This window comes from Lontra canadensis, unplaced genomic scaffold, assembly GCF_010015895.1.
Source record: "Lontra canadensis isolate GAN:19392208 unplaced genomic scaffold, GSC_riverotter_1.0 scaffold75, whole genome shotgun sequence".
NCBI classification, from domain to species: Eukaryota; Metazoa; Chordata; class Mammalia; order Carnivora; family Mustelidae; genus Lontra; species Lontra canadensis.
The window spans coordinates 4,980,276-5,004,504 of record NW_022631069.1 but is presented as its reverse complement, the minus strand read 5'-3'; the positions used below and the strand labels follow the sequence as shown (position 1 = coordinate 5,004,504).

At 47.3% G+C, this 24,229-nt stretch overlaps 1 protein-coding gene across 2 annotated transcripts in view; it reads right to left on the bottom strand.

Moving 5' to 3' along the window:
* The window catches only part of TSPAN2 (tetraspanin 2), a 63,094-nt gene extending 40,433 nt beyond the window's left edge, over nt 1–22,661 (bottom strand). For both annotated transcript variants that reach the window (XM_032881364.1, XM_032881365.1), the window contains exons 1-2: nt 22,521–22,661; nt 1,295–1,397 (exon numbers count right to left, since the gene is read on the bottom strand). In XM_032881364.1, coding sequence (XP_032737255.1) covers nt 1,295–1,397; nt 22,521–22,589 — 172 coding nt within the window. In that variant the 5' untranslated portion in view covers nt 22,590–22,661. The remainder of the gene's footprint in view (nt 1–1,294; nt 1,398–22,520) is intronic.
* Between the last annotated feature and the right edge of the window lie 1,568 nt (nt 22,662–24,229).

Sequence of the window (24,229 nt, the reverse complement as noted above, 5' to 3'; positions counted from 1 at the left end):
TTACAGTCCCTAAAATTGGGATGCATATTTTATGGTATGTCGTGGTTGAATTGGCAGCATTTCTTCTTTTCTTAGGGGAACTTACATGAACTATGTGTTTTGTGTTTTTTGTTTTTTTAAGATTTTATTTATTCATTTGACAGACAGAGATCACAAGTAGGCAGAGAGGCAGGCAGAGAGAGAGGGAGAAGCAGGCTCCCTGCTGAGCAGAGAGCCCGATGCGGGGCTTCATCCCAGGACCCTGAGATCACGACCTGAGCCAAAGGCAGAGGCTTAACCCACTGAGCCACCCAGGCGCCCCTAACTATGTGTTTTACAAAAGACTACATCTACGCTTTGGTGAACTGTGGACTGTCCTTACTGCCACCCATCTTACAGTAGGTTTGTGGTTACTTCCTTCTAGAAGTGTCTTTGCCACTATGGCTGCCCTCCTCAGGAGGCTCGGCTGTGGGACCTGCCCTTTACGAAGCCTGGAGTGAGCCTGGGTGCTCCGTCCCTCCTGGGAAGCAGACACTGCTCTTCTAGGCACTGGGAGCAGATGACCTGCCCAGGATCCTGCTTCTCCCCATACTCTATGTACCCTGTAGCTGGCACAGACCGTGGAATGGCCAGACACATAGGACTATGATCTGTAGTGACAGCAGTCTCAGGCTTGTTGAAATCTAGAGTCCGGGTGTACTCGGCTGGAGAGTGAGGACAGCCCACAGAAGAGGACGAGAAGTAGATCACGTTGTCTCAGAATTGCAGGCCACCCCCCTCTCCACTCATCCCTTCCTCACAGCTGGTGCTGCAGGAGGCTCGTTCCCAGGGGAGCCCTGCCCTCTGCAGTGCCTAGTTAGGGAGGGACTGAGTACCTCCGAACCTCGAGATGTCTCTGTACTTGGAATTATGTCTCCCTCATCGACAACTTAAAATACAAGATCACAAATAAACCCCTCACTTGGCAGGGATCCCATCAGCCCAGATGGATTGATGCATAACTGATTTTGCTCAGTGGGCAAAAGGGAGTCTTCTAATTCTTTGGAAAGGGATGGCGGCTGAAAGAGCACGGCAGGTCTGTCCTCTGACACTGGTCTTTCTTGATTTCGATGAACCATGTGGGGAGGGGCAGGCTAGGCGTGCAGTGCCCTTGCCCACCATGACTACACAGTCCCTCCAGCCCCCAGCCAGGTAGAGGCTACAGGGCTCAGTTTTGCCTCCTCACTTCCCCTCCCCCAGAAGTCCGGGGGTGGGTTCTGCTCTAAGCCCCTGGGGGCAGCTCCAGCTAACCCTCAGGGAAACTGAAGTCACTCACCCATGTAGAAATACTCTGGGGATTTGTCCTCCGATGAGAAGTCCTTCATGGTACCTCCGAACCGAAACCATAGTCCGAAACCAATGACAGCCGACCCTGCCAGCTGAAAGGGAAACAATACTGGTTTTCAGCAAAGGGAAGGGGACGGGTGCGCACAGCCCAGGAGTGGGCTGGGGGTACAGAGCGTTGAGGCTGAAGAGGCTGTCCCTTTAGAGATCAGCTTGTCTACCCTTCACATTTCCTGGGGGAGGAGAAAGGATGTGCTCAGAGCCCCCCAGGTTCCCGACGGGATATCAGAACTGGGGTTTCCTGATTCCAAGCTGAGTTGTCCCCATTCTTCTGGGCTTCCCTGTGGTTGCTGGGCATAGAGAGAACAGCCTAGGGAGGCATCTCAAGAAGAATATTCCAATAACAGTCCCTGGAAGGCATCTGTCCCCTGACATGTTGTCCTTTGCTGGGCACCCCGGACCTCCTCAGCAATATCACGGAGAGAGGGGACTGTGTTTCAGCCTCTGGGTCACCAACAGCAAGAAGAACTCTCAGACCTGGGGGAAACCCATTCTTTTAAATTGGGGGGAAACACATAGCCTTCAGAACCCACCCACACCTCATGAGTGTGCAGTGCCAGTTAGAAAGCTGTTCCAGAGACATCAAACTCTTGCTCCCGGGGCCTCCACGGTCACTCCACTGCCTGGGGATGGTTTTGCTGGCAGAGAGGAAGCTCAGCCGGTTTTTGTTTTGTTTTGGGTTTTTTTTTTTTTCTTTTGGTTGCTATTTTGAGTTTCCATGGAAAGTGAGAAAGGAAAAAAAATTTTCTGAAAAAGCGTGGTCTGTGTGCTGTGCGGCTCACGGTGAGGCCGTGTGGCTGGCGCAGGCCCGGCTGGGCAGGCTGGCGGCCCGTGGAGTCATCGCCTGCTTCCTCTGAGGGCTTCTGTGAGGCTCTGTGTCAACGCTGGGTCTTTTCTACTGTTGTAGGCCTGGGACGACTGCTGGCCTGCAGGCTCCCGCCACAAGCACCCATCCCGGGCTGCACCAGGCCGATCCATCAACAGACGTCCGCTGGGCACCTTCTGGACTCAAGTCACACGGGGAAGGAAGCAGATGGAAAGACGGCCTCCTGCTTCTGCCAACCCGTCTAGTTCATGTGGGGGCCCCTGGCCTGTCACCAGATGAACAGATGAGAGGCTGTCGCTGTCTCTGTCCCTGTCCCAGCAGGGAAGAGTGGACACAGATGCCGGCAACAAGACAGGACGCAGTCAGACGAGTAGAGGTTTAATAAGGAAAAATGGTATCAAAGTCAGGGGCAGACCAGAGCCCTCGGTACACAGGGGCCCTCTATTGGCAGGGCTGCCAGCCAGGCTAGTGCTGCCCTTCGGTGCTCTCTGGCTAGACTTAGAGAAGGCCTTAGCCGTTCCCTTTGCTCCCCTCCAGGCCAGCTTCTTCAGAAAAGCGGCGTGACTTCACTGACGAGTCTGAGGGGCTAGAGCTCTACCAGCTGAACTCTCTCATGTGGAATAAGTAAAATTTTCCAGTACTCAGAGGAAAGCACTGATTGGATAATGTGAGGGACAGCTAAAGGAGCTGGACTCAATCAGCTTTCAAAGACTTTTGCATTTTTAAAAGGGTAGCATGGCATGGAAAAATATTGACAGAAGTCATGCTAAACCATTCACAGTATTTATCTTTGAAGGTAGGATTATAGGTGGCTTTTTTCTTTTCACTCTTTTAAATTGTCCACACGAAGCATGGAATTACTCTTGTACATTTAAAAATGTTGTTTTCTCCGTGCATTATATGGTAGTTTATCTGCTCAATCCAGAAAAAGTGGGGAGGATTTTCTTGGGCCGTGCTCTAGTTTTGGGAGAAAACCAGCTTTGAAGTCATTGCTGTTCTGGTGCAGGGAAGAGAGCGATGCCCTTAGGAAGGCACTGTCCTAGACACTCCTCGAGGCTGCCTGGGACAGATGTGCCCAGCAAAGCCGCACAGGCAACCCTCCCCATCTTGCCTCTGTGGTGACTTGATGGAAAGGCAGTTTCCAAATACAAAGCAAAACCTATTGACAGAGGCATCAGGCCAAGGCCTGCAGCCACCAAGCAGACTGTGGAGGAGGTGACTGGTCCCAGGGACACCCTACCACGCGGCCACATTTTTGGCATGTCTGTACACAGACTCTAATTTATTGCTGTCTGGGATCATCCTCCCAGACGGAATACATTTGTCCACTTCTGGCACAGATGTATTTGATGCATAATGGAAAATTAAAACAGAGGTTGCAATTTCAAGCCACGGGGCAATGAGGGGAAAAAATCTGCGCTTGCTCGTCCACACCCCCAAGCCCAAACCACACGGGTTTCCTCCCGGGTCAAGGAAACTATGGCTTAACTGAATGTCATCACTGTGTGGAGGGAATCCTCCCAGCACACAGCCACGGGCTGTGTCAGGAATACATGGGGGAGGACCCGTCAGGCCTGAGGTTGCTCGTGACAACAACGATCACTGCTTTGGAAAGTGACATCAACAGAGACCACGTAGCCCTTTGGTCCTTCCAAACTCCCCATTCCTGTAAGGCTCCTGTAATACTCTGGTCACCGGGCTTTGGTTGGTCTGCCTCACCCTAGAAATGGAATTGAATTGGAAAAATTCACCCTCGTTCCAGACCAGTCAGGAGCAAAGTGAGCAAGGCTAGTAATATGAAGTCCCATTGCTCTGTGGGCCCCAAGCCCAGAACAGACCTCTCACAAAATGACCCTGGGAAGGCTTCAGGCCCACGAAAAATGTTAACCCCTTCTAGACCCAACCCCCTCTGTTCCTGTTCTTTCTACTCTTCTTAGTCTCAGCCACAACATGGCCCCTCAGGCAACATTAGAACAAGTAAGGAATGAGAGGCTGCCCTTTCCTTCTCGCCTCCTGCTCTCATCTCCTTCCCCTTCCTCCCTGTCTTTCAAGGAATCAACTGCAGTCCAGGTTGGGGGTGTGCTAGGCTTCATGGAATCAATGACGAAAGACAGGACTCACAGTCTCACACAGGAGCTGATCCTGCAAATGGATACATGCAATAGAAGGCAGGAAGCTCAGTGCTCAGGGGAAGAACATCACGCTGCCCAGGAAGCAGAGCAAAGCGCGACAAGTGGTGTTCAGCAGAAGACATTCTGCTTTGACTTACACCTTCAAGCATGAATTTGAAGTCCTTGAGCAGGAGAGGGCTGGAGGGAGGAGCAAACACCAGGCAGAGGGAACAGCATGGGTAAGGCTTCGCTTCCTTACCTGCAGCCTGTGTTGGGCAGAGAGAGGAATCTGGGGTTGGAAAAGGCAAGTTGGGGCAGACCATGCATGGCCCACAGCTTCTTCTTAGCCTGCTACCATCTTGGAAAGCCCATGGCAGGGCGCTGAGGGAGGGGAGAAGGGAGTTATTCATCCTGATGGGAGCAGTCAGGAGCATAGGTGCTCTTGGATGCCAGACAGCGAGGAGCCAAGGATAAAGGTCTGATGGCAGAAGGCGAGAGTGGGGACAAAGTAGGGACAATGGGGAGTGGATGCGGTGAGCACTGAGGACCAGAAGGATCCACTCTACTGAGGGCTGCCCTGCTTCCAGGACTAGCACCAATCCCCATGCCTTTGGAATAATCATCACTAGAAATGTTGTTTTTCCAGGAATGGACTTTTTCGTACAATACCATGAGTGGGTCTTTGATGCTTGTCACTTAGTAAACATTTACCGAGCATCTATTGTGAGCGAGGAGCCAAGGATTCATAGGAAAGGAAGATTCACCTCCTTCTCAGGAAGCTCTCAGGGGCTCATGGAGAAGCTGATTCCCACTGGATGGTCCAGGAGGGATACTAACTTTGCAGGTGAGAATTCAATCACAGAACCAGCCCATGAGAAGATGATGGATAGCATCATTTCTTTTCTGAGTCTCAACACTGTGTTAGGAACTCAGAGAATGTGATGAAACAGGATTCGGAGGGCAAAAATGTGTCCATTATTTAAGAAGAAACAAAATAGAGAAAAGAAAAAGGCAGCAGTGAAAGGAACAGTGATATATCAATCCATGTCATTAAATGGGGGGGGTATCACCAGATACAATTATATTATGCATCTTCAGGAGCAATCAGCATCTTCAGCTGATTTCAGCTTCTAACCATATTCCAGAGAGTCTGCAGGACACAAGGTTGCAAATTGTAAGCGTATGTTTTTAGATAAGACAGTTTAGTGTTCTAAAACTGAAGTGGCAGAAGAGAGGACTATGGACCTGCTCAGAAAGCATCTAAAACAAAGTGGATGGGCCAGAAGTTTCCTTTAAGTAATGGCTATCTGTCAGAAACAGGTCATTTAGCATGAAGCAGAACTGGTTAAAGGATTTCAGTTTCATTTTACTGTATTTACTTCTACTTTCCTGGGGTTGCTGCTGAAATGTTCTATCTTGAGGACACATTTCTTTTTTTCACTTAAAAAAAAAAAAAGATTCGGGCGCCTGGGTGGCTCACTTGGTTAAGCGACTGCCTTCAGCTCAGGTCATGATCCTGGAGTCCCGGGATCAAGTCCCGCATCAGGCTCCCAGCTCCACGGGGAGTCTGCTTCTCCCTCTGACCTTCTCCTCGCTCATGCTCTCTCTCACTGTCTCTCTCTCTCTCTCTCAAATAAATAAATAAAATATTAAAAAAAAAAAGAGTTCATGAATCATGAACATGGTTCTTTGGAAGGAGGTAAGATGGAAATCGGTCAGGGCTGAGATGAAAGGATGCCAGGATCACTTGCCAGTCCTGGGTCCCCCAGGCTGCCTAGCTCCCCCCAGCCCCCACCCCCACCCAGAGATGGCCAGCCAACCCTGATCACAACCCCTAGTCATGCCACTCTCTTTTCTGATGACTAAGCCCACCTTTCAGAAAGCCCTCTTTCTGGGTAAAAAGCTTCACTTGGGGAAGTTCTCACATGACGCGTGTCTTTTCACCTAGATAAAGACTGTTGTTCTCAGATCCTCTAGCCTGTGTGTCTCAGTTCCTTCTCCCACTTGGGGGTTTCTGCTCCTCCTATTTCTTTAGCTGGGAAAGCTCTCTTCCCCTACCTGTCCCTCTAACTCAACCAGCCCAAAGTCACTACCCTGGCCTGGGTACGTACCTGCCTTCATGTTTCATATAGCCATTTCTATTTAAATATTTCGGAATTTAAAAAAATGAAGGCCTGAGCTGCATGGGGACAGGGACAGGGTGTACACTGCTCTTAGCCCCCTGTGTGCAGAGCAGGCTCCCAACGGACATCTGTTCGAGGAAAGAGTGGAAGGCCTTCACCCAGGTACTGTTTAAGCTGTGCTATGGACAAAATGTGTGTCATCCACCCCCCACCCTGATTCATCTCCTGAAACTCTGCCCCCAGTGTGATGGTATTTGGAGGTGGGGCCTTTAGAGAGAGGTGATTAGGTTTAGACAAGGTCATGAGGGTACAGCCCCATGATGGGATTCTCTTGTAAGAGATCCCAGAACCCTCCCACTCTCTCTCTGTCTCTCTGTCTGCCATGTGAGGACACAGTGAGAAGGCAGCCCTCTGAACGCCAGGAAGAAAGCTTTTATCAATACCTTGATCGGCCATACCTTGATCTTGACTTTCCAGCCTCCAGGATTGTGAGAAATCCAATCCTGTTGTGTAAGGCACTCTGTTTTTTGTTTTGTTTTGCTTTTTAATGGCAACCTGACTTGACTAAGACAGGCTGACAGGAGTGACTGCCGCCCCCCCCACCCCGCCGCCAAGGGAATCCTTTGCCAAGTACTATTTTCAAAAAACATCTGCACCTGGGAAACACTGAAACAGACACCTCGGAAGGCACGGTGTGAATACACTGTTGAATTGACTCAGCAAAATACTTTCCCACAGAAAAACAGAACAAAACTAGCCCATGTAGTATCAGCTCTGTGTTTTCTTAAGCCTGTGGGGATGTGCACTGTGCCTCATGCACGGATGCCAAGGGTACAGCCGCACGTGCCTTTTAGAGGCAGGGGCTTATGAATGCCTAAAGCAATTAGAGCAGCACGCGCACAATGCCCTTAAACGCAAGAATGAACAAGGTCATTTTGTATTCTTGCTTCCCCAGGGGGAACACCAGGGGTCTACACAACCCACCTCATCTGCAAATCTCTTCTTTGCAATGGAGTCCCACAGAGCTGGAAATGACACTGTAACCCTAGAGTTTTCATTAAAAGCTTTTAAGCTAATACTTGCTCTTGGTGGCAATTCCCATCCCAGACGCAATCAGGTAATGAGCATTTCCGATCTTGATCTGATTGCAAACCGCATCACGATACCATAAGGGTAATGGAGTTCCATCCTTTTAGCAGCAAAAGTCAGAAGCACATTTGCTCTGGAAGATGACACTAATTTTCTCCAAGAGGAAAGCCAGCTTCCAAGATTTTCATCCTTTTATTCAGTGAGAGCAAGGCAAGGAGTCACATGGCACTTTCTCAAAATCAAGGAAACCGTCAGAAGAAACACAAGACCCTAATGTCCTAGGGCATCCATATATAACCACCCCCCAGGAAGCTGCTGCCTTCCCCTTGACCTCAGGAGCAGGTGAGGTGGGACCGGAAAGCAGTGTGACAGCATGTGATGAGGCAGCAGTTAGCTTGGAAATGTGCCAGTTAGAGACCAGGGTTTCTGATTTTCCCTATTGTTTTTCTTATAACGAATCCATGAGAATCAGCTCATGCTAAGAAATTCCCGAAAGACTTCTTTCAGGTAAGGATGTATTTTAAAACCTATCAGTGTTGAATTCTCTGCTGTGACAGTAGCGTTCCACGGTCACAGCTGTGACTGGATCAGGAGTGAGCTATTCATGTCTGGAGGGAATGCGGGACTATGTATTTGGGCCGAACATACCTTCTTCTGTTTGCTTAGATCATTTGGGAGTTGACTTGTGTGGATCAACTGGCAGACAGCACGGAGGCAGTGTGGAAGGGTTGGTGGCATTCCGGGATCAGGGGAAGGAAACTAACCTGGGCTGGGGGAAAGCTTGCTGTCGTGACAAAGCAGATCCAAGACAGGTGGTGGGAAGTGTGTTGAGTTTATTATTGTTAATAATAATATTGTTATTATTGTTATTGTTGAGTTTAGTTATTGTTGAGTTTAGTGGTTCTACACAAGGCTTTTTCTCTAAAGAAATACGGGGCAAAGGAGGAGAAAGGAAATATCGGCAAGAATTAGGAGAAAGAGGATGGTGGGATAGTTGTCTTGGACACCCACACAAGTATCAGACTGCTGGCTTCTGACTGCAGTGAGCAGATGGCCTGGTGAAGTGAAGATCAAATACGCACAGAACTAAGATCCAATCCACTCAGTCACCGAAGTGAGTAAAATCCAAGGTCTGCCTTGCCTCACCTAGCGGATGATTTCCAGGACGGTAATGGCCTTGATGACATCCCCCGACTTCCTCCTGGCAACACCAGCTGGTGCTTATCTCAGGGTTGCCCTCTGAGTAAACACTCAGCTCCAAGGTCTACAATGCCTACTGTGAGGTCTCATCTATACTGAGCTTTCTATGAGCAAAGACTGGGTGTTTAACATTTGTTTTACTGCCTAATATTGTTCAAGGTAGTTTGAGAACCACTCTTGAGATAAATAGGATTCTTACATGTCAATCGATGGAAATGATCTATACTCAGTTTAAGGTGTTACCGGGAGACAACGGCAGGAAAAAAACATCTCAGGTAGAACTCAGGTTAGCCTGGAACAAGCCTAAGAGCTCTGGGTTATTAAAAAGTTAGCTTGGATGAAATCCCGGAGAAATCACGGACATCCAGCTTGGTGTTCCAGAGAGCTTTCACTTCACAGCAGTCTTGCCAGAAGCCATTTGTGTCCTGAAGGCCAGCAGCACTGGGTCATTTGCAGGGGACCGGGCCTATTTGAGCATGCGCACGGCGAGCAAGTGGGCTTCCTGGCCGAGTGCCAGCAGCTTGCAAGGCACCAGGCCCTGCCCTGCTGGGGTCTCTTCCACCCCTGCCCAATTCCCTTGCCCCAGTTTATACGCTGACTCTTTCCCAATCACTATTATGATGGGGAGGACAACACAGCATACACTTTGGGACGCTGCTGACTGCTCTTCTAGAAACTTTAACTCTTCTGAGTATTCAGACTGTGTAGCAGTGCCTTGAGGCAGGATAATAACACTGTGGTGTCGTGACGTCAAGAGGCTGCAGCAGATGGGGGGGTGGTGGTTGTTTCTAGGCATCCTAGATTTGAATCGGGTTCTGTCTATGATCTTGCGCAAGACACTTGATTGCCCAAACCCTCAGCTTCTTCCTTTACAAAGTGGAGGTAATAATAGTGCCTTCCTAAGAGGTTAAATGAGTTCAAGTTTCACATTGAGAATGGGGAGTGCCCAGCACTTAGTTTTACTCTAGTGGTAGACTTGCTAACGTTACATTCAGACCGAAAGCTGAATCTGACCCAAGGTAGGAAACACCACTCCCATAGTACCAATAACAAAGCCCTTGGCTGCCTTTCTCTACTCATTTTTATGTTAGCTCTATGCTCTTTCCAGGACAGCTAGAATTCCTTGAGTTTTCTAAATGATCCATACTCAGTACGTCAATGCCCCATTCTAGAAGCTATGCTCCCTCTCTCTCTTTAGTTTTAGTTTTATAAGACCCAATAAGAGAGAAATGGAAAAATGATTTAGAGAGAAAGAATAACTATATCTAGGCTAGAGCTATCCAACAGAACTTTCTTCAGTGATGTAATGTAACGTTCTCCATCTGTGCTGTCCAATATTACAGCCACTTGCCACTTACGGTTCCCAAGCATGTGACATGTGGCTACTGTGACTTAGGAGCCAAATATGAAATCTCTTTTAATATTTATGAATTTAAATTTGAATAGCCACATGTGGTTAGTAGCCTAGCCACCATATCGGAATTCACGTGCTCATCATAGCTCCAACCTTGTCTCCCATTCCTCTGCATATTGGAGTGGTGGACAGCATAGACTCTGGGGCCACACACAGAACCCCAGCCCTGCTGCTGGCTGTCTCTGAGTCCCTGGCAAATCTCTGAAACTCTCTGTACCTCAGCTTCCTCCTGTGTAAACTGGGGGATGACAAGAGCTGCTATTTCAGGGGGTCAATGTGAGGATTAAAGGAGCCAGGGTACAAAATGTGCTCAGGAAAGCAGCAGCACAGAGCTTGCATTTACATCACACTGCTCTTCCTCAAGATTTTGCTACCGAAATTGAGTTAAAAAAATCTCTTGATACATATCCCTTCTCAATTCCCATCTTGCTTTTCCTCTGCCTTGAACTGATCAGTACTGGTTTCAACCTAACTCTCCTGCTTCTCTCATATACCAGGCGGGCCTGACTTTCAGCATCAATGACTCTAAAATGGGGATAATTACATTAGTTCATGAGATTGCTGTAATCCATGATCAAATGGGATATGCATGTGGAAGCATTTTGTAAACTAAAACATCATATGAATGCTAATTAGCATTATTATTTTTGTTCCCAATTAAACCCAAAAAAGATTAAAAGGTGGGCCAGGGTAACCCTTACTCATCTGTAAGACGTGATCCCAACCAATCTGATAGTCTCATTTAAAAAAAAAATATTTCATTTACTTATTTAAGAGAGAGAGAGAGAGACAGAGAGAGAGAGAACATGAGACCAGATAAGGTCAGAGGGAGAAGCAGACTCCCCGAAGAGCTGGGAGTCCAATGCAGGATCTGATCCTGGGACTCCAGGATCATAACCTGAGTCGAAGGCAGTTGCTTAACCAACTGAGCCACCCAGGTGCCCCCAAAATTCTCATTTTACTTGCTTCTTCCTGCATTCCTCCTCCTGATTCCTTAGCAACCATGACATGTCTCAGTAGTCAGTACAGTATCACTTGCTTCAGGAGAACAGCCCTGTTGTGATATTAATTGTCAATATTAAGGTAGGAGACAGAGGTTATGTTCTCTTTTGCCACACAGTTGGAGGTCCAAACACACTGAATGGATGTTCTAAAATTACACAGTGAAATGCAATGGACAATGAAAACATGGCTACCTGGTAATTCTAGAAACCATCAAGTCTTTATATGAAAAAAAAAGTCTTGAAACAATAATGGTTAAATTGTAACTGGAATTAAGAGAAGTGCCATAAGACAGCATACCTATCCACAGTTACCTGGCAGGCCAGAAAGGACTGGCATGATTTATTCAGAGCACTAAACAAGAAAAATATGCAGCCAAGAATACTATATCCAGCTAGGCTGTCATTGAAAATAGAAGGAGAAATAAAAAGCTTCTAGGACAAACAAAAACTAAAAGAATTGCAAACACCAAACTAGCCCTATAGGAAATACTGAAAGTGGTCCTCTAAGCAAAAAGACAGCCTAAAAGTAACAGACCAGAAAGGAACAGAGACAATATACAGTAACAGTGACAGGCAATACAATAGCACTAAATTCATATCTTTTAATAGTTACCCTGAATGTAAATGGGAAAAATGCCCCAACCAAAAGACACAAGGTATCAGAATGGATAAAAAACAAAACCCATCAATCTGCTGTCTGCAAAAGACTCATTTTAGATCCAAAGACACCTCTAGATTTAAAGTGAGGGGGTGGAAAACAATTTACCATGCTAATGAACATCAAAAGTAAGCTGGGGTGGCAATCCTTATATCAGATAAATTAGATTTTAAGCCAAAGACTATAATAAGAGATGAGAAAGGACACTATATAATACTTTAAGGGTCTGTCCAACAAGAAGATCTAACCATTTTAAATATCTATGCCCCTAACATGGGAGCAGTCAATTATGTAAACCAATTAATAACAAAATCAAAGAAACACATCGACAATAATACAATAATAGTATGGGACTTTAACACCCTCCTCACTGAAATGGATAGATCATCAAAGCAAAAGATCAATAAGGAAATAAAGGCTTTAAATGAAACATTGGACCAAATGGACATCACAGATATATTCAGAACATTCCATCCCAAAGCAACAGAATCACATTCTTCTCTAGTGCATGTGGAACATTCTCCAGAATAGGTCACATCATGGGTCACAAATCAGGTATCAACTGGTATCAAAAGATTGGGATGATTCCCTGCATATTTTCAGACCAAAGTGCTTTGAAACTAGAGGAAAGTTGGAAAGAACTCAAATACATGGAGACTAAAGAGCATCCTACTAAAGAATGAATGGGTCAATCAGGAAATTAAAGAATTGAAAAAATTCATGGAAACAAATGAAAATGAAAACACAACTGCTCAAAATCTTTGGGACACAGCAAAGGTGGTCCTGAGAGGACAGTAAATAGAGATACAAGCCTTTCTCAAGAAATAAGAAAGGTCTCAAATATACAACCTAATCCTACACCTAAAGGAGCTGGAGAAAGAACAGCAAAGAAAGCCTAAACCCAGAAGGAGAAGAGAAATAATAAAGATCAGAGCAGAAATCAATGAAATAGAAACCAGAGAACAAAACAGATCAACGAAACTAGGAACTAGTTCTTTGAAACAATTAATAGGATTGATAAACCCCTGAGCAGACTTATCAAAAAGAAAAGATAAAGGACCCAAATTAGTAAAATCATGATGAGGGGTGCCTGGGTCGCTCAGTGGGTTAAAGACCTCTGCCTTCGGCTCAGGTCATGATCCTAGGGTCCTGGGATTGAGCTCTGTATCAGGCTCTCTGCTCAGCGGGAGCCTGCTTTCCCCTCTCTCTGTGTCCCTCTCTGCCTACTTGTGACCTCTGTCTATCAAATAAATAAATAAAATCTTTTTTAAAAAATCATGAATGAAAGAGGAGAGATCACAACCAACACCAAAGAAATACAAACAATTATAAGAGCATATTATGAGAAACCATACCCCAGCAAATTTGACAGTCTGGAAGAAATGGACGCATTCCTAGAGACATATAAACTACCAAAACTGAACAGGAAAATAGAAAACCTGAACAGACCTATAACCAGTAAGGAGATTGAAGCAGTCATCAAAAGGCTCCCAACAAACAAGAGCCCAGGGCCGGATGGCTTCCCAGGGGAATTCTACCAAATGTTTAAAGAAGAATTAATACCTATTCTCCTGAAACTGTTCCAAAAAATGGAAATGGAAGGAAAACTTCCAAACTCATTTTATGAGGCCAGCATCACCTTGATACCAAAACCATCAAAAGGAGATCCCATCTCCCATCAAAAAGGAGAATTACAGACCAATATCCTTGATGAACACGGATGCAAAACTTCTCACCAAAATACTAGCCAATAGGATCCAACAGTACATTAAGAGGATTATTCACCGCAACCAAGTTTTATTTATTCCGGGGCTGCAAGGTTGGTTCAACATCTGCAAATCAATCAATGTGATACAATATGTTAGTAAAAGAGAGAACAAGAACCATATGATACTCTCAATAGATGCTAAAAAAGCATTTGACAAAGGACAGCATCCTTTCTTTTTAAAATTTTTTTTTATTTTTAAAGGATTTTATTTATTTATTTATTTGACAGACAGAGATCACAAGTAGGCAGAGAGGCAGGCAGAGAGAGAGGAGGAAGCAGGCTCCCTGCTGAGCAGAGGACCATGGGATCATGACCCGAGCCAAAGGCAGAGGCTTTAACCCACTGAGACACCCAGGCACCCCTACAGCATCCTTTCTTGATCAAAACTCTTTACAGTGCAGGAATAGAGGGTACATACCTCAATGTCATAGAAGCCATCTATGAAAAACCCACATTGAATATCATTCTCAATGGGGAAAAACTGAGAGCTTTTCCCTAAGGTAAGGAACATAGCAGGGCTGTCCACTATCACCACTGCTACTCAACAGAGTCCTAGAACTCCTGGCCTCAGCAATCAAACAACAAAAAGAAATAAAAGGCAGCCAAATTGACAAAGAAGTCAAACTCTCATTCTTTGCAGATGATATGATACTTTATGCAGAAAACCCAAATGACTCCACTCCAAAAAAGCTAAAGCTCATACAGGAATTCAGTAAAGTGTCAGGATATAAAATCAATGCACAGAAACCAGTTGCATTTCTATACAACAACAACAAGACAGAAGAAAGAGAAATTAAGGAGTCAATCCCATTTACAACTGCACCCCAAACCATAAGATAGGCAGGAATAAATCTAACCAAAGAGGTAAAGAATCTGTACTCAGAAAACTGCAAAGTAGTCATGAAAGAAATTGAGGAAGACACAAAGAAATGGAAAAAACATTCCATGCTCATGGACTGGGAGAACAAATACTGTGAAAATGTCTGTGCTACCTAAAGCAAACTACACACTTAATGCAATCGCTATCAAAATACCATCAATTTTTTCAAAGAAATGGAACAAACAATCCTAAAGTTTATATGGCCCCAGAAAAGACCTGAAATAGCCAGAGGAATGTTGAAAAAGAAAGCCAAAGTTGGCAGCATTTCAATTCCAGACTTCAAGCTCTATTACAAAGCTGTCGTCATCAAGACAGTATGGTACTGGCACAAAACAGACACCTAGATCAATGGAACAGAATAGAGAGCCCAGAAATAGACCCTCAACTCTATGGTCAACTAATTTTCAACAAAGCAGGAAAGACTGTCCAGTGGAAATAAAACAGCCTCTTCAACAAATGGTGTTGGGAAAATTGGACAGCCACATGCAGAAGAATGAACCTGGTTCCATTTCTTTACACCACACTCAAAAATAGACTCAAAATGGATGAAACACCTCAATGTGAGACAGGAATCCATCAGAATCCTTGAGGAGAACACAGGCAGCAACCTCTTCGACCTCAGGTACAGCAACTTCTTCCTAGAAACATGGCCAAAGTCAGGAGAAGCAAGGGCAAAAGGGAAGTATTGGGACTTCATCAAGATCAAAAGCTTTTGCACAGCAAAGGAAACAGTCCACAAAACCAAAAGACAACTGACAGAATGGGAGAAGGTATTTATAAATGACATATCAGATAAAGGGCTAGTATCCAAAATCTATAAAGAACTTATCAAACTCAACACCCAGAGAACAAATAATCCAATCAAGGAATGGGCAGAAGACACGAACAGACTTTCTACAAAGACCTCCAAATGGCCACCAGACACATGAAAAAGTGTTCAACATCACTTGACACCAGGGAGATACAAATCAAAACCACAGTGAGGTACCATCACACATCAATCATAATGGCTAAAGTTAACCAGTCAGGAAATGACAGATGTTGGCAAGAATGCCGAGAAATGGGAACCCTCCTACACTGTTGGAGGGAATGCAAGCTGGTGCAGCCACTCTGGAAAACAGCATGGAGGTTCCTCAAAAAGTTGAAAATAGAGCTACCCTACGACCCAGCAGTCTCACTACTGGTTATTTAACCTAAAGATACAAATGTAGTGATCCAAAGGGATACCCGTACCCGAATGTTTATAACAATGTCCACAATAGCCTATGGAAAGGCTATGGAAAGGCGAACTATGGAAAGAACCTAGATGTCCATCAACAGATGATACGGATAAAGAAAAGGTGGTATATAGGTGTGTGTGTGTGTGTGTGTGTGTGTGTGTGTGTGTGTATAATGGAATAATATGCAGCCATCACCCCCCCCCCCCCGCCAAAATCTTGCCATTTGCAACGACGTGGATGGAACTAGAGTGTATTATGTTAAGGAAAATATATCAATCAGAGAAAGACAATTATCATATGATCTCTCTGATATGAGGAATTTAAGAGGCAGGGTGGGGGGTCGTGGGGGGAATGGAGGGAAAAAATGAAGCAATATGGGACCAGGGAAGGAGACAAACCATAAAAGACTCAATCTCAGGGAGAAAACTGAGGGCTGCTGGGGCGTGGGGGAGGGATAGGGTGGCTGGGTGATGGACATTGGGGAGGGTATGTGCTATGGTGAGTGCTGTGAATTGTGTAGGACTGATATTTCACAGACTTGTATCCCTGAAGCAAATAATACATTATGTGTCAATTTTAAAAAGGGAGAGAGAGAAGTGCCATAAGGAAGCCAATATGTAGGGTCCTCTCTGCCCCATTCAGAAATGTGAGCGACCAGTAGGTCTTTATCACTGGTTTTCAGAGTGTATTCCTTAGACCAGCAGCATTAGCATCACCTGGAGGCTTGTTAGAAATCCCGACCTACTGGGGTGTCTGGGTGGCTCAGTCAGTTAAGTGTTGGGCTCTTGATTTCAGCTCAGGTCATGACCTCGGGGTCTTAATTTCAGCTCAGGTCATGATGTCAGGGTCCTGGGACTGAGCTCAGTGCCTGCACTTAGCGGAGAGTGTGCTTGGATTCTCTGTCTGCCTTTCCCTCTGCCCCTCCCCGCTTGCATGCTCATGCACATATGTGCATGTCTGTCTCTCTCTCTCTCTCTCTCTCTCCCTGAAATAAATAAATAAATAAGTCTTTAAAAAAAAAAAAAAAGACCAGTAGAACAGAATATATATTTGGACAAGATCCTCAGATGATTTGCATACATACTGAAATGAGACGGTACCAATCCCCGAGGTTTTCCTGTGCCTTCCAAGGCTTCCCTTTGGTAGCAGAGGGTCAGGGCAGGGAACGAAGAGCAGTGCCTGTGTGGGCATCGATGCCCACAATCCTGGGAGCAGGAGCTTTGCCAGTAACTGCTGAACCTCTGCTAGGTGCTGAGGGCTGAAAGGAGGAGGATCCCTCCTCCTTTGGCAAGAGATAGCCACTGCCTCAGGAAACAAAGACACTAGAGAGGAAATAAACTACTCCAAGGCAAAATGGAGGAGTAAATAGACGCCCGAGTGTCTCAAAATCAAGGACCGAGTCTTCATCATTTTTGAATGCCCAGACACTTGGCAGGGTGCTGGGCACACACTAGGTCATCAGTATATGTTTCCCAAGTGCCTGCAGAGAAGGAAATCTCTCCTTTGCATTCCATGCTTTTGAGAATCTATGGAACTCTTGCTCTTTTTCTTGGTTGGTTGGACCTAGGATGCTTATTTGCTGTTTCTTTTTACTTTTATGAACCTCTTGGATTCTGGTTTCTACTTGTGTTTCCAGTGCTTAAATATAACTACTACTACTATCTTACATTTCTGAGTATTAACTATGCACGCGGACCATACTACTTACTACTTGACAGGTATTAACCGATTTTATCTGCACTAAAAAATCACAGGTTGATGTTGGTACTTAATTATGTCCATTTTCCAGATGAGAAAACTGAGGCTCAAATAGGCTAAACAGTGTGCCCAAGGTCCCCTAGTTAGTAAATAATACAGGCAAGAGTCAACCCAGGCAGTGTGATGCCAGCATCCACCTTCCTGGCTTTGAGTCCCTGGCTTTGAATGGCCATCCTGCCTGGACCTGTTCGAGGTCTGTGGACTGCTGGCACTCTCCCTCTAACCTTTGCACACTGGCCCCTATCATAGACACTTGGCCCCTTCCAGCCACACCTGGCCTTTCTCATCCACGTCAGGGGAGGATGGCCTCTCCTGCTGTCTTCCCACCTTGACAGCAATGAGAAACGAAGACTGTCCTACAAGAAGACCAAGGAAATTCCTATCTGCCTTCTGGGGTGGTCTAGCTTTTGGGTGGACCCCAAAGAATACTTTCTTCAGGAACTTTTTTGTTTAAACCAGTATTCCTGACAGGGGTGTTAGCTCTGAAATTACTGTTTGAAACAAGTTTGAGGAAGAGGAGGAGGCAACCTGGGACCCAGTAGCATCAAACATCTTTCACTCCCTGGCTGGTGGGACACAATCATTCCTAACAGCACCCGTTAGGCGTCATTGACCACACCCCCAGAGCCTCATGAATGCTGGTGAGAAGGAAAGGAAAGCAAGTTCAGACAAGCCATATATGGCATGTGAACAGTCCTGCTTCCTGTCGGTCGCTAACACCGAGCTGCTCAGTACAGCACAATGATAGGAAAACGCTGAGCGTACAACAATGAAGCAAGGAATAAACAGCGCCCAAGTTTTTCTTGAAACCAACATATGCGGCTTGGTGGACTGTAGTGTTTTATTTATATTGCTATGCAACGGAGGGGAAAAAAAATAAAGGTGATTCCAGTGAGAGGCACAGGCCTATGCCGTGCTATCTGATTATAGTGTCTGAATTTAGACATGACAGATGGTGGAAGGGGTTCCATGTTAGACATCAACCATGATAACAGAAATGAATTTAGTGGGGTTCATGACCAGGCTCTACTTTTGTTTTTAAAAATGTAGTGGTGAATACAGTTGGCGGCCCTGGGCTGGCAGAGCTGTGCTGGCTCTGGCAGGATCTAGCTGAATGTTTATAAAATCAGGAGCACAGCCTAGGGAAACTTACTTAAACCAAGCTGCCAGAGGAGCCTGCAAATCGATTTGTCAAATTGCAGATCACAGAACCCACCCGCCCGCCCCCCCACCTCCTTGCCTGCCTTCTGGTGAATTCCTGATAAGAAAGAGTGTGGTCACCCAAGGGAACAAACTGCAGATCACAGAACACACCCACCCCCCACCTCCTTGCCTGCCTTCTGGTGAATTCCTGATAGGAAGAGAGTGCGGTCAAAGAGGGGGACTTTATAGCTCAGAAGGGCAGACACCCAAGCATGCCAAGGGGTGCGTGAATAAGACACGTGAAGTCACAGCTAAAGCTGAGTCTTCGAGGAAAACCAGCCCCCACCCTCTGCCCTTCCACAAACTTCCCACAAACCCCTCCAACCAGGAAAAACAACTTCAGAAACTAGGGTGGGGCTTTTCCTGGAATCAGGTTCCCTCAGTTACAGTGAAGGCAGATATCTAGTTAGATAATTTATCCAATAATTTGGATAAATTTTTTCCCCTAAATGATGATGTACCGGTTTCAGCTGGCCCTTTCCCTATGGTGGTGCATGTCTAAGACTCGGGAGAGCCTCCATAACTGCGCTGTTCAGACACTCTCGGCCCCACCCCCCCATGGAGTTGGGAGAGAGGAAGGCCCTATACCCCCTCCTGGGTTCAGTCTGTGCAAACAAAGGACAAATCAACAGGTAATGTGCAGGAAGAGGTAGATCAATCTTTCAGATCATTGATTATCAGTGCAAGTTGGGAAGGCCGTTGGTTCCAAGTGCTCTAAGCTGCAGACTCATTCATTCATTCTACGCATATTTACTGAATGCCTCCTGTGTGCTGGGCTCCGTTCTAGGCCCTGCAGATATAATTGTGAACATAAGAGGAAAAAAGAAAAAAAGAAAAAAAAAAAAAGCCTGCTCTCAAAGCATTCCAAGTTCGAGTAGAGAAAATTCACAAGTACAAATTGAGAGGATAATGTGTAGTCACCCTACAACAAAGACAAGCTCCAAGTCATTTGGCGAACATAGATGCTATTACCCCAAATTAAGGGACTCAGGAAAGAGAGTTTAGTTTTACTGGATGCTCCTATGTGCAGGCTCTAATAACATAATAACAGGCACAAATAAATAATGTTTTTTGAGCACTTACTATGTACTAGGTTCATAAGAAGATGAGGTCAGGCACTTCACACCATTTTGTTTTAATCCTCCTGAAAACCCTATTGCCCTAATTGTATAGATGAGCAAACACACACCTAGAAGTAAGAATAACTTACTCAAACACACCCTGCTTGGGATCTCTGCCCTCGAGCCTGACCCCTTTGTCAGATGGTAGTCACGCTCAGCCTCGTGCTGTTTGTCTCTGGTAGGTGGCATGTCACCCCCCTTGCCTTGCCCACCTTCATTCTACCAGTCCTCTGAGGTCCAGCTTAAACACCTTATTTTTCAGGACAGCTGTCCTGACTCCTCACTGTTGCTGCAATCCTTTCTCTGAACTTTTTTTTTTTTTTTTTTAAAGATTTATTTCAGAGAGAGAAAGAGAGAGAGAGAGAGAGCATGGGGTAGGGCTTGTTAGACAAGAGAGAGGGAGAGAGAATCTCAGGCAGATGCCTCCCTGAGCGCTAAGCCCAATGTGGGGCTCCATCACACCACTCTGAGATCATGACCTGAGTCCAAAAATCAAGAGAGTCAGGCACTTAACTGACTGAGCCACCCAGGCACCCACCTTTCTCTGAACTCCTTCATTAGATCCTATATATAAAAGGTCATGTCTAACCCCAGTGGCTAACACATGGCAAATGCTCAAACATTGCTTTGTTCCTGCTTACCTTCTTTACTATGTATGGCCAGAAGTGTGACATTTGTCACTTGATTATATACTTCTTAACTTTTTGTTCTAAATACATTGGACTTGTTTCCTTAGCAACATTGGCAGCTTAGGGAACAGCATTTTATATTTATAAATTATATATACTGATTTATATTTACATATTATAAATTATCTTTATAATATTTATTTAATAATTGTTTGACATTGGTTCTCAAGCTTAAGAAAGCATCAGAATTATCTAGAAGGCTTGCAAACATAGACTACTTGGTCCCTCCCCCAGAGTTCCTGCTTCTGCTGGCCTAAATGGAGCAGTGAATGTACATTTCCGACAAGTTCCCAGGAGATGCTGATGCTGCTAGTCCAGGAACCACCCTCTGAGAACCACCACTTAAGAGTGTAATGTGCCACAGTGCTTAGGACCACAGAGGCTGAGTCAGAGTCCCACTTCTGCCACACACTGGCTATGTGACCTTGGGCAAGTCAATCTACATGTGTGCCTCTGTTTCTTCATGAGTAAAAATGGTGATAACAATATTATATACATGAGCATCACCATCAGGATTGAGTATAATAATGAATGCAGTGTGCTTAGCACTGTCCCTGACACACTGAAAACATTCAATAAATGCTTCCTATGATCCCTGGAAAGGCTGGCACAGCATCAGGCACTAAATAAGCACTGAGCCCAGCCTGAGAAGTCCTTCTGAGGCTGAGAGAAAACTTGTTTTGAATTTGTAAGCAGTGAGAGCGAAGGGTGTCACCGAAGCATGACATCTATAATTAACAGCCTTTTAAATTAAGCAAACATAAAGGACCTTTAGAAATGTCCCTCCCTGTAGTATGCTGAGTGTAAATGCCCGGTGTACAAAAACTATGTGTGTTTTTAAAATTCAGGGGCCATCTTTGGGGTGCCTCCTTCACACCTTCCCCTGCTGAAGGATGCAGAGCATGGCAAGTTGTCTTATGAGAGGTTAGAGTTGCTGGAGTCACCCAGGCATCTGGGCTAATGGGTTGGCAGACACAAGCAGAGCTCATCATTCAATAATTAATTAGTTGCAGTCATGGGAAGACAAACTCCCTGGAGCAGATAGGACAATCACCACCCTCCCCTCTCCTAGTTGCTTCAGAGCACCCGGGCTGCTGCTGTTCCCCACTAGCGTTAAGAACCCCAAACAATATTTATATTTTCCCTCAGGGTCTAACTGACTGACAGTTTCTTCAGAAAGCCCAAGAGGAATGTGCAGACAAGATAATTTTTGCAGTCCTCCAGAGCCTGAGACAGGGTAACCAGGGAATATAGGGATGGTCTGGCCCTAACCTTGTCCCAATAATATGGGAGACAAGGGGCATGGCCCCTATCTCTCTGTGAACCACTAATCCGGGGAATGTTGGTTCAGTGCGAAGTTGAATGAGATCATCTGTGGTATTTAGCAGAGGCTGTGGGCTAGGGGCTGTTGGGAGATGCTGTTGCCCTTTGGAAGCCCCTCTCTTCTGTCCGTTCGCTTCAGGGAAGAGTATCACCACCTCCTCGCAGCCAGGTACCCTCCTCTAACACCCAGAATAAGCACGACAGCTGCCCCCCTCCCACCATTTTCACTCCTACCCCCAATTTCCTTAAACAAAACCATCACCGCCAGGTGGTGTCTCCACACACGCGCTTTGGGGCACCACCCCTGGCAGCCCCCGCACCGGCACAGGGGTTTCTCTCCCAGCGCCCTGGCCAGGCCCTGGTTGCAGCAGAAGGGCAGAGAGACAAGGGGTGAGTGCCCCAGAGGCCAGGTGGGGAGCCGACTCCTCAGGAGGTGAGGTGAGGAGGGGCTGGTGTCCCCGCACCTGGAGTCACCAGCTGAGGCAGAGCTTCCTCAAAGGGAAGAGCCACAAGGTGTCTCCCCACCCCCGCAACCCGCTTCTCACCGTTTCTTGTTGCTCAATCTCTCCCTCCCTCTGCTCTCCCTCCCTCCATCCCTCCCGCTATCCCTCCCCTCCCTCTTTGTCTGCCTCTTCCTCACCTCAGCCTTTTGGAACACCCAGCCTTCTGGAGCCCGGCTCGGACGCTGCAGCGGCCAGCTCCCCGGGGACCCCGGCCCCGCGCCCCCGCCCGGCCCCTCCCCTGCCCGGCCTGCCCAGCTGCGGGTCTCACCCAGAAGAGCAGGTTGAAGCCCAGCAGCAGGTACTTGATGCACCGCAGACCCCCGCGGAAGCGCCCCATGCTGCGGCCCCGGCGGCGGGATCCCGTGTCCCCAGGCCCGCGCTCGGAGCGCCGGGAGCGGCGGGAGCCGGCGGGGAGGGGGCGGAGCGCGAGGGGCCGTGGGCGGGGCCTTCGGGGGGCGGGGCGGAGGGGCGGGGCCAGAGCCGGGCGCTGGGCGGGAGCCGGCCCGGGAGGACCCCGAGAGTCTGGCGTGGGGTGGGGGCGCAGAGAGCGCGGAGATCTGGCGGCCGGAAGGACGCGTCCCGGGCTCTGCCCCGGTAACGCCGGGTGCGTTCTGCTGGTGCCGGGCCCCGCGGGCGCAGCGCCCTCGGGGCTTCTGCGGGCATCTGCCGGGAAGGAGCGTCCGCTGGGGACCCGAGACCCATTTAATCAGCGCCCTGTGCGGAGACTCATTTGAGGCCTGCGGTGGCGGTGGAGAATGAGGACTTGGCCCCAGTGGCTATGGAAACCTAGGAAGGTGGCCTCGGGTAGAAGAGCAAAGTAGGATCCGGGGCTGCCCTGAAGCTGGCAGTACCCGTCGCGGGGCACCCGGCCGGGGTCTGTGCTCCCCTGGCTCCGGGCGAGCTCACAGGCCGCGGGGTCCCTTCTGGGGGACCCTCCGCCGGTCCCTCCCTCTCTCCTCCGAGAAATCTTACCTTAATAGGCAAGAACTGGCAGAAGGCGCGGGATGAGGCTGCTCTGCGCCCTGACGGCTGCTCCCCACCCTGCTCCGCCTAGCCAGCGGAGGGGAGTCAGGGTCTCCCTCGGGTCCCTCTGCATTCGACTGATGGGAGGGCTTGGAAAGGAGTTCAGATCCTCGGGGATTATTGTGATGTGGAGATGGGAGAAAAGGGGGCGGGTTTTGTTTTGCTCTGTTTCATTAAGTTAGGCTGCTGGCTGGGAAACCAGGCTCCCGCTCCCCATTGACTAAGTGTCTGCAATATGTGGTGCCAGACGGCGTGGGGGCGACAACAGAGTGTAAAATCCAGGGATGCTATGCATCACTTCAGCAAGCCTTTAAGTGCTGATTCCAGGCTGGGCATAGTAGCAAGCCCCAGGGACTCCAGCATGAGGAGACAGCCGTGCCTGGCAGCATCATCTCTGGTGGGAGAAAGAGAGCTGTAAGCACGTAAATAGAGCAGGATAAGGACGCTGGGCAAGGTGCTGGCCACCACAGCCTGACCGCACCTCACCAGACAGAGGAGACTTCACTGAGAAGCGTGGGCCTCACTTGGTCTCCAGGAATGAGCACAGAGGACAAGCAGTCGGGACAGAAGGGACAGCATGTGCAGAAGCATAACGCTGGAGAGACCACAGACCACCACCTGGAACTAGGAGAAATGTAGTTAACTCAAGTGAAGCAGACAGGAGGTGAGTCTGGGAGGTGTTGGGCATAGCTTTCATCTGACAAAGGTGCAAAACTACCCTTGAGCCACAGTTTCCTCATCTGCCACGTGGAGATCATGGTACCTACTTCATAGAGTTGTGAAAATCAAGGAGTTCCTATTTGTAGAGTGCCTTGAAGGGTGCCTGGCACAGAATAAGTGCTCTAGAAAGCTTAACTATTATCACATGGCATTCTATCAATCAGTGAGTTTTGGGGTGCCTGGATTGGATGGCTCAATCAGTTAAGTGTTTGTCTTCCACTCAGGGGATCAGGC